This window comes from Eutrigla gurnardus (assembly GCF_963514095.1).
Source record: "Eutrigla gurnardus genome assembly, chromosome: 4".
Classification (NCBI taxonomy): Eukaryota; Metazoa; Chordata; class Actinopteri; order Perciformes; family Triglidae; genus Eutrigla; species Eutrigla gurnardus.
The window spans coordinates 16831910-16847384 of NC_139918.1; the positions used below are offsets into that span (position 1 = coordinate 16831910).

Sequence of the window (15475 nt, forward strand, 5' to 3'; positions counted from 1 at the left end):
ATCTTCATGGTGTAAAGACAAAGGGATGAAAAAAAGTCTGTGTGATTAGAGATCTGTAGAGACAAAGGGATGAAAAAAAGTCTGTGTGATTAGAGATCTGTAGAGAGGAAATGTAAGCATTTTTAGTGTCAGAACAAATTGTTTTCTCTTTTTTCTTGTGTATATGTGGAAGGCTCATATTTAATTCATAGATCAATACACAATCAAACTAGATTGCAGCACTCACACATGAATCCAACCGTCCTTTTGCAAAGTAGAAAAATACTGAAAAACTGTGAGCCTTTAACTAGAGTAAACAATATTTTAATGAGAAGAATAAGCCTCAAAATTATGCTAATTACGGTTATTTGTGGTTATTTAAGGATATTCACGATTGCATTGCCCCTGTAATGAAATTTAAATGAGCTGCCCAACATCATGCTTGCATGCTCGGACTTTTACGATTTTAATTGCAAATGTATTGAGTTCAAGTTTGTTTTGCGAAGAACGGCCTCACACATTCTTGACGACACACATGCCCACCAACCACAAGGACGAGGACTAAAAAAAAGTGCAGGTGCAACCAGGATATCTGCTCCTTCTTTTATGAGCATAAACATGTAATGCTCACGTTATTGCCTCGGTTGTCCTGTTACCAGAGAAATCTGTTGCCGGAGGCCTGTCAGATACATAATGTGCTTAAACAGTCGTTCTATAGGTGGATACACAGATTACAGTGTGGCAGGTGAAACAATTGTTATTGGACAGAAAAAGGCTTTTTAGAAGGCCTTTGAATGAACATTCAATCTTTATTTCATAGTGATGAAAACCCCCAAAAAACTCCACCCCGGCTGTAACTCTGTCTAAGCTTGTCTCCGTTTGAGTGTGACTGGCAGCTTCACAAAGTCCTAGATTATTTCCTTGACTTGCGCTGTGTTGACACTAGTTTTTTTTAAAGAGAGGCTTGTTCACATATACTGTAACTCCGGTCGAAAGTCCGAGATCAGACAACAACGTTCCGTGAATCCTATTTTGGGCCGGCGGATTTGAGTTTAATGCTCTGCAAATCCCTCCGATCAGACCAGATAAACGGTCATCATAAACAAGTGTCCTGGCAGAGCATGGGCAGCAGGAATGCTGCTGCAGTCATTAGTTGCCATTCTGAATAATAACTCTAACTAATTGCAGGGAATTGCGGCTCCCACTTCTCCACATCAGACAGCATTGTGACGTTGTAATTTAAACAACTCCACCCCCCTCTTGTCTAGTAATCATTGTATTTGTCCCGTCCTCACTAATTACCGCCATGCGTCACTGATGGTCACTTGATCAATACTCCAAGATCAGGAAGGTTACACGTGAGGTCTCGCTCCTGTTGATGGAAATGGAAAGCCTGACAAACAAAAGGTCCGAGGCGTGAGATTTCAGCCAATATAGTTTTCCATCTTCCATATCCCGATGATGGACACCAACCACAACAACCTTTGTCTTAAATAGAAGCACAATGGCATATCCTTTTATAGTCCTCCCCCCCATGTTGGCAATGTGGTTGGACACTGTATGGGGGGAGGAGGACGTGACACCTGTGGACAGTGGATAAAGGGACCTAACCCCAGTGTGCAGGATCCCACTGGTGCGTCGGTCCTCCACTTCGTCTGCTGAGATCTTCCCACGATGGCGCCAAAGAAGAAGGAAGAGCCCAAACCTGCAGCAGCGCCCCCCAAACCCCCAGAGCCAGTGCGCCCTAAGACCCCGGAGTTTGACCCTGCCACAGTGACGGTAAAACAAAAGAAATAACGCCTGTCTTTTCACTGACCAATGATTACTCACACTGAAAAGGAAACTTGTTAGCATTTTCATTTATTTTAAGATTATTACTAATGAAGACGTCTCACAGAAAATGGTCACTTTATTTTTCTCACTGATGTTAAAAGAGCACCAGAGACCCCATGTGACCTACACTTGGCAGTGCAAGCAATACAGCACATTTGAATGGGTGATGGTGTAATTTGCTCAATGTTTATAGTTATTCCAGCTCTTTGTCAAACTTCACACATGCATCACGAATGGTGTTACACAGTTAAAGAAGCTGTGACTTCTGCGGATGTTCAGATGCGAACCAGCCGATAGCAGACATCATGGAAAGATCTTCTGCTGACTTGGCCCCTTCTCAACGGAGAAATGTTTTCCTGGTTGAGCGGGCCGCCATGTTACGACGAGGCCCGCTTAAAGCCACAAAAATATGATTTTCATTATGTCTGTGAATAGCAGACCACCCGCGCCATTCCTCTGAGGGCGAAGTGGTGGAAAAACCAGAAGGAAGAAAAATAGAGATAATTACATCCATCACCATCCATCTTTAAGACATGCTCAGATGAGTGTTTGGATAATATTTTCACAGAGCTTCATGGAGGGACCGGCGTTTGTAGATATCAGACAAAACTATCTGAAGAGAGGCCAACATATACAGTAGAAATAATTTGTCATGGGTATCCAGAACCATTTATTTTTAGACATATATCTATCTATGTATCTCCTTCTTTGCTATTGAACACCAAAACACTATTGTAAAATTGATTTCATAGCGCAAAGTATTCCAAGAAAATAAAAGTTAACAGGGTTCCTGTTAAAAGTTTCTAAACCACACAAGTGGCTGACAAATTAGCAGCATGTGTTCATATGTGATGCATCAGAACCGTACAAAGCCCAACGATTAGGATGTGATTCCTCGACTTCGATGCGATTGTATTTTAGATCCTGTATGAAAACATTCCTCGCCACATATTGCATCTAAATATAAATCGAATGAGGCTGACAGTAGCAGACAGGAGGAGGGGGGGTCTGACCCAAGGTCACTGATAAACAATGCCCTGTGTATCAGTGCTGTAACTCGATCTGTTGGATTGGCACGATAAAAAGGTGGAGGCGAGGCCGGACGGGTCACGCTTAACAGTTTGTTCTCTCTTGAAATATGAATTTCCTCTGCTGTTAATCCCGCTCACTTGTCCTGCTAGCTGCACCAATTCCTGAATGAGCCGCAGCAGCAGCTAACAGCCTTTTTTTGCTTTGTCTCTTTTTCAGCTGGAATTCACCCCCGAGCAAATTGAGGGTAAGGTTGGAGTGTCGGCTATTTATAGAGGGATTGAGTGGTTTGTGTGATCGCGCTCCCTGTTAGCATGCGAGAAAATGTTCAGCAACAGCTGTGGAGGGCTATCATTTTGAAGAAAACATGTCCTAGATGATTAAAAAAAAGGAAATGAAGGCATATGTTTGACTCTTTCAGGCTTCTTCTCTAGCAGAAGATTCTTTTTCCGAGGGATGGCATTATACATCTTTACTGCGAAGCATCTTCAAGGCCAAGATCGCGATGAATTGAATCCTGTTTTCTTCCTTTTTCCTTACAGACTTTAAAGACTCTTTCCAGCTGTTTGACAGGACACCAGCCAGCGAGATGAAAATCACCTACGCCCAGTGTGGAGACCTGATCAGGGCTTTGGGCCAGAATCCTACCAACACGGAGATCATGCATGTCCTTGGAAGGCCGAAGCCTGAAGGTGGGTCGAATGCACCATCAGCATGCTGAGTGATTCCCATGCTGTCTGCAATCAGATTGGGGTTATGACTCCCAAAGGCAGCCTCTCCAGAATACAGAGAGCAGTTCAAATCCATGACTGAAGCCTGTACAGTTTTTCTTTATGAAAACCACTCTTTTTCCTTCCCCTTCCACAGAGATGCAGACCAAAATGCTTGACTTTGACCAGTTTCTGCCCCTGCACCAACACATCTGCAAGGCCAAGGACCGTGGAACATATGAGGACTTTGTGGAGGGTCTGAGGGTGTTCGACAAGGAGGGGAACGGCACAGTCATGGGAGCTGAGCTCAGGCACGTTCTGGCAACACTCGGTGAGTTGAACAGTATTAAATGTAGGCAAAGTGATTTTATGAAAGGCGTACCGAGCTGACACTAATCCTGGTTTCCTTCTTATGTACCACAGGTGAGAAGATGAAGGAGGAAGAGGTGGAGCAGCTGATGCAAAACCAGGAGGATGCTAACGGATGCATCAATTATGAAGCTTTTGTGAAACACATCATGGCATCTTAAAAAGGGGCACAAGTGTATTCAAACGCCATGGTCATTCTGGTGCTACGCCAAACTGCAATCAATACGAGTGAGTTATGAGTTTGTTGCTCTTCGCCGCAGAGGATGTGTTTGTGTCTGCAAATCCCATCTTGTATATTACCATGCATCTCCGATGGATCTATAACTCATCAATATTTCATCCAGTTTCATGGAAGGTCGCCCGTGTTGTATGCTGTGCACACGTTGCACCTTATCCCTGTTCATATTTTAGATGATGGTTAATAAATTAATCAATTGTGATGGCGTTCGCTCCCTTTTTTTTCAAAACCACGATTTCAAATGGGCTCCACGACTTATTAAATAGAGAATGTCATGAGGAACTTGAGCACAGTTCAATCATGGAGTTTTTCATTGTAGGAAAAAGCTCAGGTGTTACTTGAATAACACTAACGACAGCTCTGCTTTATTCAGGCGCTCTGGTGAGAGTGACATTGAGGCGGCATGCATGACGGCCCTTTTTCATGGCATTCCCAGAAAAAGCACAGGTGTATTTAATGACATTAATTAGGCCCTGATATTGTGCGTGTCAGCTCATTGACACTTGATGGATCTGAGGCCGAGCCGTGGTTAATGATATCAATTTTAATCGTGCTTTTTCTACTCGATTCTGAGAAGTGTCGATCTGATCTGATAAGTTAATGTGTCGGCTGTACCACAACCCTGACACCAAAGCAGTGAAATGTCCGTCATGGTTAATTATATTACTTACACCAGTGCTGTTCCTACTGTGACATGTCAAAATGTCTTCTGTAAAAAAAGCTTATTGATGCTAAGAAACTGAGACTCTTTTCTCTCTCACACGCGTCCACCAGGTGTACACAGGATTACATTTTTATTAAAAGTAAATTTTGGAGGCCTGAGACAAAATGTATGGAAACGGTGTCTCAACTTCCAACCCGACAATCAACATGCACTAGACAAACCACCCAGTAAGAATATAAAACATTACATTTCCGTATTGAATTAATGGAACCAATTGAAGGAATTTGTAGTTGTAATTCCACTCTTTTGCCAGCAAGAGGAACTGTTGCTCAAATTATGTCTTCTTCAATCTAATTATAGGGATTGAGTTCACTCTGTGGGGAAAAAACAGCAGCTATTCCCTGAATGAAAGAAGAACCCTGAATGTTCGATTGTGGGTTTTTTCACTCAGTACAGATTTAAAGGCCCAGTCCTGTTTTCATCATGAGAGCATAATAAAGTACACCTAAAAGCCGTCAATCTGACTGTGCCACACAATTGAATGTGATTGAAATTTAAATGACCATTTGCTGATTAATCTAAACCTTCCAATAAAGACTGAGTTATCATTAATCTGCCTAATTAACAAAAAAACAACATATGCTTTCCTCCTCAAAAATGCCAGATACACATTCACTTACTGCTGATGGTTGATAAATTCCTCTTCATTCAAACTCACACGTGCAATTAAAGCGCACTTCTCACAGATTTGAATATGATTCATTTTGATTTTGTGCTGGTAGGTATGAAAAGCACTGATGTTTACTCACATTCAAGTAAGATTACATTTAAATGTGGTGATTCTTAGTTGCTTAGATGTCTGTTACAGAAAATAATTGTAATTGTTATTATCTCCAATAATGTTATGGGTGAACTATAATCAGGATGTGATTATTTGCATCACGCAACATTGAATCTTTACCTCTATTATTATTATTAACTTAAATGTTGTGCTGCTTCACCCTAATCCTAAGCCTGACCCTGCACTATACATTTAACATTAATAATCAATTAAAAGGGATCTTACATTTTGAAATCTCAAATGGGAACAAACGTTCAGACCCTTCATTATTACGCTTGACTTCGGGCGCCTCCCATTTCTCTTGATCATCTCTGAGTTTCTCTACGTTGATTGTAGTCCACCTGTGGTCAATTAAATTGAGTGGACATGATTTGGAAAGGCACACACCGGGCTATTTAAGGCCTCACAACAGAGGCATGGAGCTGCAATAAAACTGTTGCATTGAAGGTTCCCAAGAGCACAGTTGAACCGTAATGCTAACATGGAAAAAAGGTTTGGAAACAACCAGTAATGGGGGCTGTGAGGGTGTTTTTCAGTGACAGGGACTTGGCAGCTAGTCAGTGTGGAGAGAAGGTTAAATGGAGAAAAGATTCCCTTAATAATAAAAAGAAACCTAGTCCAGAGTGCAGACTGGCTGACAGTTCACCTTCCAAAGAGACTGTGACCTTTAAGCACAAAGCCAAGCTAGGAGTAGCTTAGGGACGATTCTGTGAATAAGTGACCTGACCTGACCAGAGCACAGCCTCGAATCCAACTGCACATCTCGGGAGAGATCTGGAAATGTCTTCGGCAAACAGCACCCGAAAGCACAACACAACAGAGAGAAATCAATGTGAAATGTGTCTTTATTCAGAAGACCAGCACAACAACTATGACAGGAATCCAACGGTATACCCTGTCACTTAGATGATCTGGTACAGTCTGCAATGACAGAGACGCAAGAGAAGATCTGTCCACTAGTGGGCGCCATCCAACCTGAAAGAGCTGGAGAGGATCTGCAGAGAAGGATGCAAAGCTTGTCGCTTCAGTGTTGCCAGTTTTCAGCCCAATCACAACTTAAAATGCATCCAATTCAAAACAGCCCAAATCACTGAAATGACAGCTTGTTTGGTAAAATGATTCTCTTATTATTTTCTAAACCCTGCCAAAAAAAAGCTGCACAAATGTCATTCTGCCAGCTCAACTGTTTTCCCAGCTCATTCTAATCAAAAACAGTCAACTTAATGAGAAACCTTTCCAATCTGGCAACACAAAACACTTAAGGCTGTAATTGATGTTGAAGGTGCTTCAAACAGTAGTGAGTTAAAGGTGTTGCAAACATTTCTAAAATGTTGTTTTTCCTTTGTTATTATGGGGTTATTGAGCGGAGGTGAGGATACACGTGAGTATAAATGATTTTAGCATTTAGATTTTAGGCTGCAACATGAAAAAATGTGAATATAAACAAAGTGGTTTGAAGACATTAAACAGTCAATGAAAAAACATTTATTTGTAAAAAATCAACAGGGTGCTTCAAGAAACAAAAAGCCACTAAGCGTCTATACTCTAGAAAGATCTTTCTAAATGAGGAATTCCTTGAGTCTAGAAATGCATGGTCCCTAATCAATCTTCCAGTGGTGGCCTCAGGCTGTCGGTCATTTATTTCTAGCCGAGGTGATGGCTGGTGAAATGCAGTTTAGCATCCACACCAAGGAGCTCAAGGCGAATGCTCCAAAAAATGCAGCGCAGATGTGCTGTTTTGCCTCCCGGCGCTGGTACACTCCAAACATCATCTCCTATGGCTGCCTTTCATGCTGTTGTCAACCATCAAAAGCATTAATTGTCACAACAAGCCTTTATGAGTCTCTGCTAATTGTTTGGGGGGGATGTACAGCTCGTGGAGTCCTGAGGGTTGGGGGCACGGGCAGCAGTTTCTGCTCCACTTCACTCCAGTCCGGCCTGAAACGCATGGAAGTGTATCTACATTCATGTTACATAACCGAGCAGGCACTCTCTCAGGACGCCTCAATCACCGAGGACTATATTTACAAGTAAGACAATTACTTGCCACAGTGCCAGTGAAGCTGCACTAGTCTACTCTATCATGAGAATAATTACACGATTGAGTCATTACAAGACGGCTACATTTATTTCACACAGCGCTTGGAGATATGGGGATAAATAGCAACTAATACGATCCCATTAGTGCAATCTGCAGCAAGACTGTCCAATGTTACTGAATAGACATAATGCATCAAATACTGATCTGTCAACACTGATCACTGTACTTTACAAGCAACCTTTTATTACAAAAAAAATGCTGGAATCTTTTTTTACATGAAAAGCCAACAAAATGAATCGGTATTTTTTCGCTTTGACATGTGCATGTACAAATGTATACCAGTCACACAATGATACATCATGTACACAGACTTCCTTTTTCACACACCAAAACAACATTTTCTTTCACTTGTAAGGCAACACGTGTGGTTCAACAAATTGTTTCCCATAAAATCAGAAAGTCAATGTATTAAAGTACAGTAATAAGTTAACAAATCTGACATTGCGATGCATTGAATGCGTCTCATCATAAATGGTGTAGAAAATGAAGTTGCAATAAATATTCTGGATGCTGGTTAGGATGGTTTTGACTCTTTGGTGAGTTTGATAAATATTTTTTTTTATTTCTGTATGAAAATATTAGATAATGTATCTTTTTTTAATGGTTTACCAAACATGATCAGGTCATGGAGGGCTGCACAGTGTTGCAGCTGCACCGGTGATGTTGCTGGAAACAGGAAAATCATGTTAAATGTTATAATAAAATATTTACATGAAAATCACCGGATGATTAACATTTGATGTCAGTACAGGCGAGCAGCAACAACAACAAAAAGTCTGCTTTAATGTAACAAAAAAAAAATAATACAAATAATAAAATGCACATTTTACGACACAGAGTGATGAAATATTATGCTCTATACAACAACCTGAAACAAATTTGTTCACAGAAATCTTGTATATTAAGTAGAAGAAGTAGTGGATTTAATCCTGATAAAAGCATCGCATAAGTACAGAAATATAAATAAATACACAAATAACAAACCATTTAAATAACACTTGTTTTGAAAATCCTTCTGTGTTTCGGGAAACGTATTTTGCTTTCTTGCTAAGAGTTGGAGGAAAAGGACATTAACACATGGAGACTCTTTTGGACTGAGCCGAGCTAGCTGTTCTCCCTGTATTTATGCTAAGCTAAGCTAACTGGTAGATATGGGACAAATACCACAGCTGTATTCATCTTCTCATCTATCTTTCAGCAAGAACATATGTCCAAAACATGTCGAACTATTCCTTTTAAAACATTCAATTAAATTGTATCACCTGACAGACTCTTCCGTTGTTACGTTATGTTGTAAATATTTGGGACAACTGTTTGTTTCTAATCCCTTTTGATTGCTTTTATCCAACGCATTCTCTCCCCTCTTCATCCTATTTTCGGAGTTTAAAGTTGAGGCTCGATAACAGTTGTTGTGTGAGCAGATGTGAGAGTCGGCATTACAAGCAAGTGTTTGGTGCTCATTTCTTCAAGCCTCTCTTCTTTTAAACTGGCGGCTTAGTTGTGACACCGATTACTAGAAAGTCACCAGGATTTCATAAAGCCAAAAGAATTTAATCTGCTTCCACTGTGACTGCATGATAAATCCAACGCGTGGCACTTTACAAACACATACATCACATAAATGAGTCACTTCCCCCGACTCCTATATAATATAAGATGTTATCTTTACTCATCTGGATTCTAATTTGGGACTGCTCATCCATCAGCCTCGCGGAGTTCAAACAAGCGACGCGTTAAACTGCTCGCTGTGATCACGCCCTCCTTCTCGGAGGAGGAGAGAAAGGCAAACGTGGAAGAGGGAACACATCGAGGTGAAGACAAACGAGAGGGAACTGAACAAGTACTTTAACTATGTTTACAATAGTACCGTTCAAAGACTCAACACCGTATAAAAGAATACAGGACTGGAAGGAGAAGTTTAGCAGGGCACATTATAAAGGCTTCATTAGAATGGCTTGTTTGAAATCAGCTCACATTGTGTTGAGATTGCGTTATGCTGAAGTCTTCATTTAATATCTTTTCACAAGAAAGATCAGCCCCCTCTTTTGAATCTGCCTTTTTTTTAACTACCGTTATTTTTTAGAAGAAGACTCTTCCCTGAAACCTCTTTCCTGACTGTCAACAGCAGCCGGCGGCCCGAGAGCACTAAACTCACAGAGCATTTGTTGTATTTTCATATAAATACAAACCTGGCAACATTTGTTTGAGTGCATCTTGGTCAATGCATCAAATTAAATCTCAAGCGTGCCGTGCGGCCCTCCCGCTAGGAAACAGTGGGAGCAGATGCCAACAAGTGCGTGAGCTGTTGAAGTATCCTGCTGCAAATCCTGCGGGATTATCTCGCTCCAGTAACAACCACTAAGCAGTGTAGACGACAGCCATGATAACACTGTAACATCAGGAGATAAGCCTGGTTGTGACGTGATGGTGGATGATGCCATCTTTTTAAAAATCACTTGGGTACCCCAATGTGCAATATGAGATATAAACAAATCCTGGCGTGTCCATTTTTGTGTCCCTTTTTGTTCTTCACGTTTGCTTAAAGTACACTTTTAGATGCTATAAATAGCTCTCACCAAACAAGAGAAAATTGGCTCTGCAGTCACACTGAACACACTGTGGCCTTGTTCCAGCAACCGGGTCTGTTCTGTAAACTTCCCTTGGATGTGGGAGGAAACGCTGTGCCCGTCACACAGCTGTGGTCTGTTTGATGCTGTGGAAGCTGATCCTGGTTGGAGACGTGGGGATGGACATGGCTCGGGCCACTCTCACTCGAAGGGCGTGGTTGTCCTGCCAGCGGTGCCACCGCTTCCTCACCGCAGAACGGACCTGAGGCGTTGAGGATGAGGAGGATATTACTGTATTTGCTCTTCCTCCCCCATTCAAATTTACTGCAAAGTCCATAATTGAAAGCAATCCCTACAGCAAGAGGGTTCTTAATGTTTCCACAATTACTGACAATTGTGTGATTCTTATAATGGCATTAGTTGGAAGATCGGCAATTTGCTTCCATTTCAATTAGATGACAAAGGTTTAATCAAATCGCTGCAATTTCACTACAAGAACAGAATATCTTTCAGCCGATTTCTTTTTCTTTCTGAAAGCTAGCTGATCCCCTGTTTGAACTTAGGCTAAATTATAACTAGGAGGCTATTTAGAATAAAACAGAACTAAGCAAGTAAATCCATGATGTGGGCTATAAGGATCATCAAGAAAACACATTGACAACTTAATTAAAATCATAAATACAGAGACTTCTGCAAAGCTTCAGTGACTCACCTCTCCGTTTAGGAAGCAGTAAAACACCGACACGAAGAAGCCCTGCGGAACAAGATGTATTACTGTTAAAGTAATTAGTAACTTTCAGTTAAGCACAGCAGATAGAAAGATTTAAAAAAGAAATGGCCACAGAGCAGAAACCATGCCCACATGGCTCTCTTAATCCTGTCATCTGAGAGCACCGAACGAGAGGCAGGAGGGCCACATCGCCTGTAAGCGCAGCCAGGATGCTCCTTCAAATCATCTTCCCACAAGAAGGCTTACAAACAGAGAAGGGAAGTGATACACCGCTGCTATAAAATAAATCAGAATGACTCACGCCGTTCACTGCATATGTGTGGGGGGGTATTTTTTTTTTAGCATTGGCCAGTGTCACACTGCATCATTATCCTTAAGGTCTCACCTGAAAAGACTGTAAAAAGGAGTTGAAATAGATGAAAACAATCTGCGAGATGTCGTCCTCCCCCGGATTCACAAAGAAGAGCATGTATGTGATGCCCAGCAGAGGTAGCAGGACCAGCGTCGCTTTCACGGCTTTCCTGCAAAGACGGGGAAGGAGAATCAGCAGCCTCGTTCATGTAATTGCTATAATAAGAACTTGGATTTCATCGAGTTGATTTCGGGAAAAGGGCACGATTCTGCGTCAGTGTGCCTGCAAAAAGAAAACACACACACACACATTCCACCGCTTTGCTTCTCAAAATATAAACACGCTGCTGGAGATGAAGCCTCCTCTGCAAGATGGGAACAGTACCACATTCAATTAAGGCCTTTCCTATAATGGCTTTTTAAAGTGTTACTCGAGGGTTTTGAATATTTAATGGGAAATTGAAATTCGGGTTTTAAATTTGAGGTGATATATTCTGAAGAAAATGTCCATCATTGTGACGCGCTGATGCAGGCAATTTACACATCAAAGAAAAATCCCATTCTTGTCATATTTACCCCACTGTTTACATTGTTTATGCAATTCTGGTAAAGCCGACACTATTTTGAAGAAACCATTATATTCTATATCAAGGTCAACATATTATACTGACGCCCCTATCCTTAAACGCATCTCCTCGGCTCACACCAGCCGCCACCGCAGATCCAACTCCAGCCTGGTTTGAAGTTGTCTGAGCTGCGACGCTACAAACAGGCTCGGAATAATCCCCGAGGAGGAAAATCCACTCGGCACAGTAATCTAAGGTGGGGAAGCAAAACACAGAGGTTTGCTGCCTGCAAAGATTAATGGTGGGACTAAATGAAATGAGCCGTTTGCACAAAATACTGTAGCTACATTCTTCTGACTCAAGTTGATTTCTTTGTAAAGACCTTACGTTTAAAAGGAAGCCGTTCTGTTAAAAAAAGAGAATTTACATGCTTGAAGTGTAAACGCTAATAGGTTTAATGGTTTTAATATAATCTACTGTTTTTCATGTATTACAATAATTTGAATAAAAGGCTAGATTTAGCCTGAAAGTGCAGCAAAAGACGATAATTGAGCTCCACTGTTACAGCATTGGCAGTGATTTGACCTCATTGACATAAACATTGGGTCCTTTGATCCCAAAATACCTTCTCTAAGAGGATATTAAACCAGAATTCATGCTAAAAAGGATTGTTTTCATTCAAGCAGAAGAAGTGTATTTTCTATATTAATACATGTATCATCAACTCACCTGTACTGTATCGTTTCAGACGTGGTTGAAGCTCTTAGTTTGGTCATAAGAATTCTTACGATGTTGAAGAGGAAAACAAAATTTATCTAGAAAAGAAAACACACAATAATTAGTTTTCTGCCCTGTGCTGATGGCTGACACTGAAATACACGAGAGCAATTTTCTGCTGCGAACACACTCATTAAATGCTGAGAAAGAGGAAGAGGAGGAGGAGGAGGAGAGTCAAAGCCATGTTCTCACTCAACAACAGTGTCAGAGAAGCACACACATCAAAACTGGTCGCCACACTTCTGCACGCCGGTAACAGCGTCACAAAACCATTAGCGGATACATTGCTATGAATACAATTTCACATTTTCAGGAATTTTTATGTGGCAATGCCTGAACTCATCAGGACGATTAATTCCACCTCTCCAACAACCGAGATGCACGGTGGAAATGGCTTTCATTATAAAACCATTTCCGTTTTTTTTTTTTTCTCTCCATCAGTTTACGCCTTCAAGCAGGCATTAGAGATAGATCATGTTAGTGTCAATTATGTGTGTAAATGGTTATGGGGGGAAATAACGACAGCAGGATGTTTCTGTGACGCCGCTCACCAGAAGCACAAGAATAACTGGACCCTGGTAAATGTAGTCCATGTATTTGCCGGGTTCTTTACCAAACCAACATCTGTTGACGGAAGAAAAGAAACGATCAATAGCAGAAAATGCGTGAAAAACATGTGTTGGAAAATGAAATCTTTGGGAAACTTACTGTTCATTTTCATAATACAACTTTCCTATGGCCCAAGCTATTATTATAGGGCATGGAATACCTGGAGGAGAGAAAGAGACACATATTCATAAGTAAAAACGAACGTTTTCTTTTTTACCAACAGAACCGTGTGAATTTGTGCAGCATAATAATCAAAATGGAGAAAATAAGAAGAAAGCTGTACAAGCTCCCTCCAAAAGAGGAAGAAACGTGTGAAAGTGTCTTCACAGTCACATACATGACTCAGGGAACCACAGCTGCTGCCATGAGACAAGTGATACATACATGTATCACTACATTCATCTATCTGAGAACACATTTTATGAAAAGGGGGAGCCGGTCCAATCAGAAAATCTGTCAAAGTAAATCGCATAATTATAATAATATATGTATGGAAATAATTTTTTTAATCATCTCAGAAAATAGCAGTGTATGCTAAGTAGGTCTAGCGCAGCTCTCTCTACTGAACACGGACCACATTTCAACACTAATCTTTGTCTAGTGAACCCCACCCCCCCCCCCCCCCCCCCCACACACACACACACACATGGAAAGAGGTGGTCACAGAAGTGACCTGATTCCCCCGCGGGGGTTTGACTTGGATAAAGACCACATGTGCTTGAATTTTGGCTGCTGTCATCCTCTTTTCAAAACACCCAACTTTTGAAGGACTTTTTAAAATGAAATACACCTTTTATTTCTACATCTACTATCTAAACGATCGCGTTAATGTCGTCTGCTTTTTCAAAGCCTTTGCTGATTTTTTTGTGTGTGTTTCGGTCGTCTTGCGTCATCCTCACAATGTGGCATGAACATAGAGATACACAAATCATACAGACATAAGTACAAAAAAGGAAGTGGAGCCAACCCGCTCGGCATCACAACCTTTTTTGCAGCTTTTCGCTTCGTGTAAGGATGGAAGTAAATTAAATGAAGCCCTTTGGAATGTCTCGCTGCTACTCCGAAGCTCCGAAGCAGAGCAGCTCAAGGAGAGCGTGCTCCTTTGAAACACACAGTTGATTCTCGACCTTTTCAAGTCTGTTAGCGAGCTGGGCGAGCTAATTCATCATCAGTGATATTAAGATATGGTCACATTTTAGAAACAAAGTGGCTCAAACGTGCGGATGAGGTGAAATTTAATGGAGCCAAAAGAGCACAGGTCTAAACCTATCAGGCCTCTGGTGGAAGACAAAAAGATCTGCCCCACTTCCTGTTAATTAATTCTAATTCCAATCTCTCAAGATGTGTATCAGTGACACAATAAGAGCTGAGATCTCTTCACGGGCTCGTGGTTCTACATCGCAGTTGTTAGAATGACAGAACAACCTGATTTGTACAGATTATCCTTCATGCAAACTGTTTTTACTTGTATTTATATTATAAACACGATAGTCAATGCATTCCAGCTACCTGTTTCTAATGTAGTATGACTCTTAACAAGTCATTTTATTTCGTCTACTCTACATATTACATGTTACTACGACGGCGTATTAGGGCCACTGTCGAAAAAAAAAAAAAAAAACGGAGCCCAGAGAGGTGGGCAATATTCTGAGATTAAAAGTCACAAATTTGCTAGTTTATTACGATGCTAACAACCTGCATTTATGCTAGCTAACTTCGCTTCCGAATGTCGCTTTTATCTTTCTAATTAATTCATCCCAACGTGTGACGCTTTGCTAAGGGCCTTAAGGTAATGGCTGTTGATGGTTATTGTTGGTTAATTTTATATGGGCCAAATTGTCATCTTATTTGTGTTTATTGAGCAGGTAGTTTGCCTAAGGTAGCGGTAGCTTTCACTTGTTGTCATAGCAACGGCAAACATCCGGGTCAAGCTACGTGATTACTTCCTCTATGACCGCTAGCTTGGCCAAACCACCCAATCAACAAACACACATACCGTAAGATGACAATTTGGCCCATATAAAATTAACCAACACTAACCATCAAGAGCCATCACCCTAAGGACCTTAGCAAAGCATTGACACACGGGATGGATTAATTAGAAAGATAAA

General features: G+C 41.1%; 2 protein-coding genes across 3 annotated transcripts in view; one reads left to right on the forward strand and one right to left on the reverse strand.

The window, feature by feature from the left end:
• The first annotated feature begins 1591 nt into the window (after positions 1–1591).
• On the forward strand, positions 1592–4360 carry myl13 (myosin, light chain 13). The gene is made up of 5 exons (XM_084008308.1): positions 1592–1758; positions 3061–3088; positions 3384–3533; positions 3709–3882; positions 3975–4360. The coding sequence occupies exons 1-5, from the start codon at positions 1654–1656 to the stop codon at positions 4079–4081; spliced, it is 564 nt and encodes a 187-aa protein (XP_083864434.1). The 5' UTR covers positions 1592–1653; the 3' UTR covers positions 4082–4360.
• A 3656-nt stretch (positions 4361–8016) lies between these two features.
• LOC311011707 (corticotropin-releasing factor receptor 2) overlaps positions 8017–15475 on the reverse strand; it is a 34464-nt gene continuing 27005 nt past the window's right edge. Inside the window, exons 7-12 of one of the 2 annotated variants that reach the window (XM_084006820.1) lie at positions 13464–13524; positions 13307–13379; positions 12708–12793; positions 11447–11582; positions 11044–11085; positions 8017–10593 (exon numbers count right to left, since the gene is read on the reverse strand). In XM_084006820.1, the coding sequence (XP_083862946.1) occupies positions 10453–10593; positions 11044–11085; positions 11447–11582; positions 12708–12793; positions 13307–13379; positions 13464–13524 (539 nt within the window). In that variant the 3' untranslated portion in view covers positions 8017–10452. The remainder of the gene's footprint in view (positions 10594–11043; positions 11086–11446; positions 11583–12707; positions 12794–13306; positions 13380–13463; positions 13525–15475) is intronic. The other variant, XM_084006821.1, reaches the window with a different exon arrangement.

What these genes read in the sequence shown, in the direction of transcription:
- myl13 (XM_084008308.1), top strand. Translation starts at nt 1,654, where the DNA reads ATGGCGCCAAAGAAGAAGGAAGAGCCCAAACCTGCAGCAGCGCCCCCC. An exon ending in TTGACCCTGCCACAGTGACG is followed by an intron (nt 1,759 to 3,060) that starts GTAAAACAAAAG and finishes TCTCTTTTTCAG; the next exon opens with CTGGAATTCACCCCCGAGCA. An exon ending in CACCCCCGAGCAAATTGAGG is followed by an intron (nt 3,089 to 3,383) that starts GTAAGGTTGGAG and finishes TTTTCCTTACAG; the next exon opens with ACTTTAAAGACTCTTTCCAG.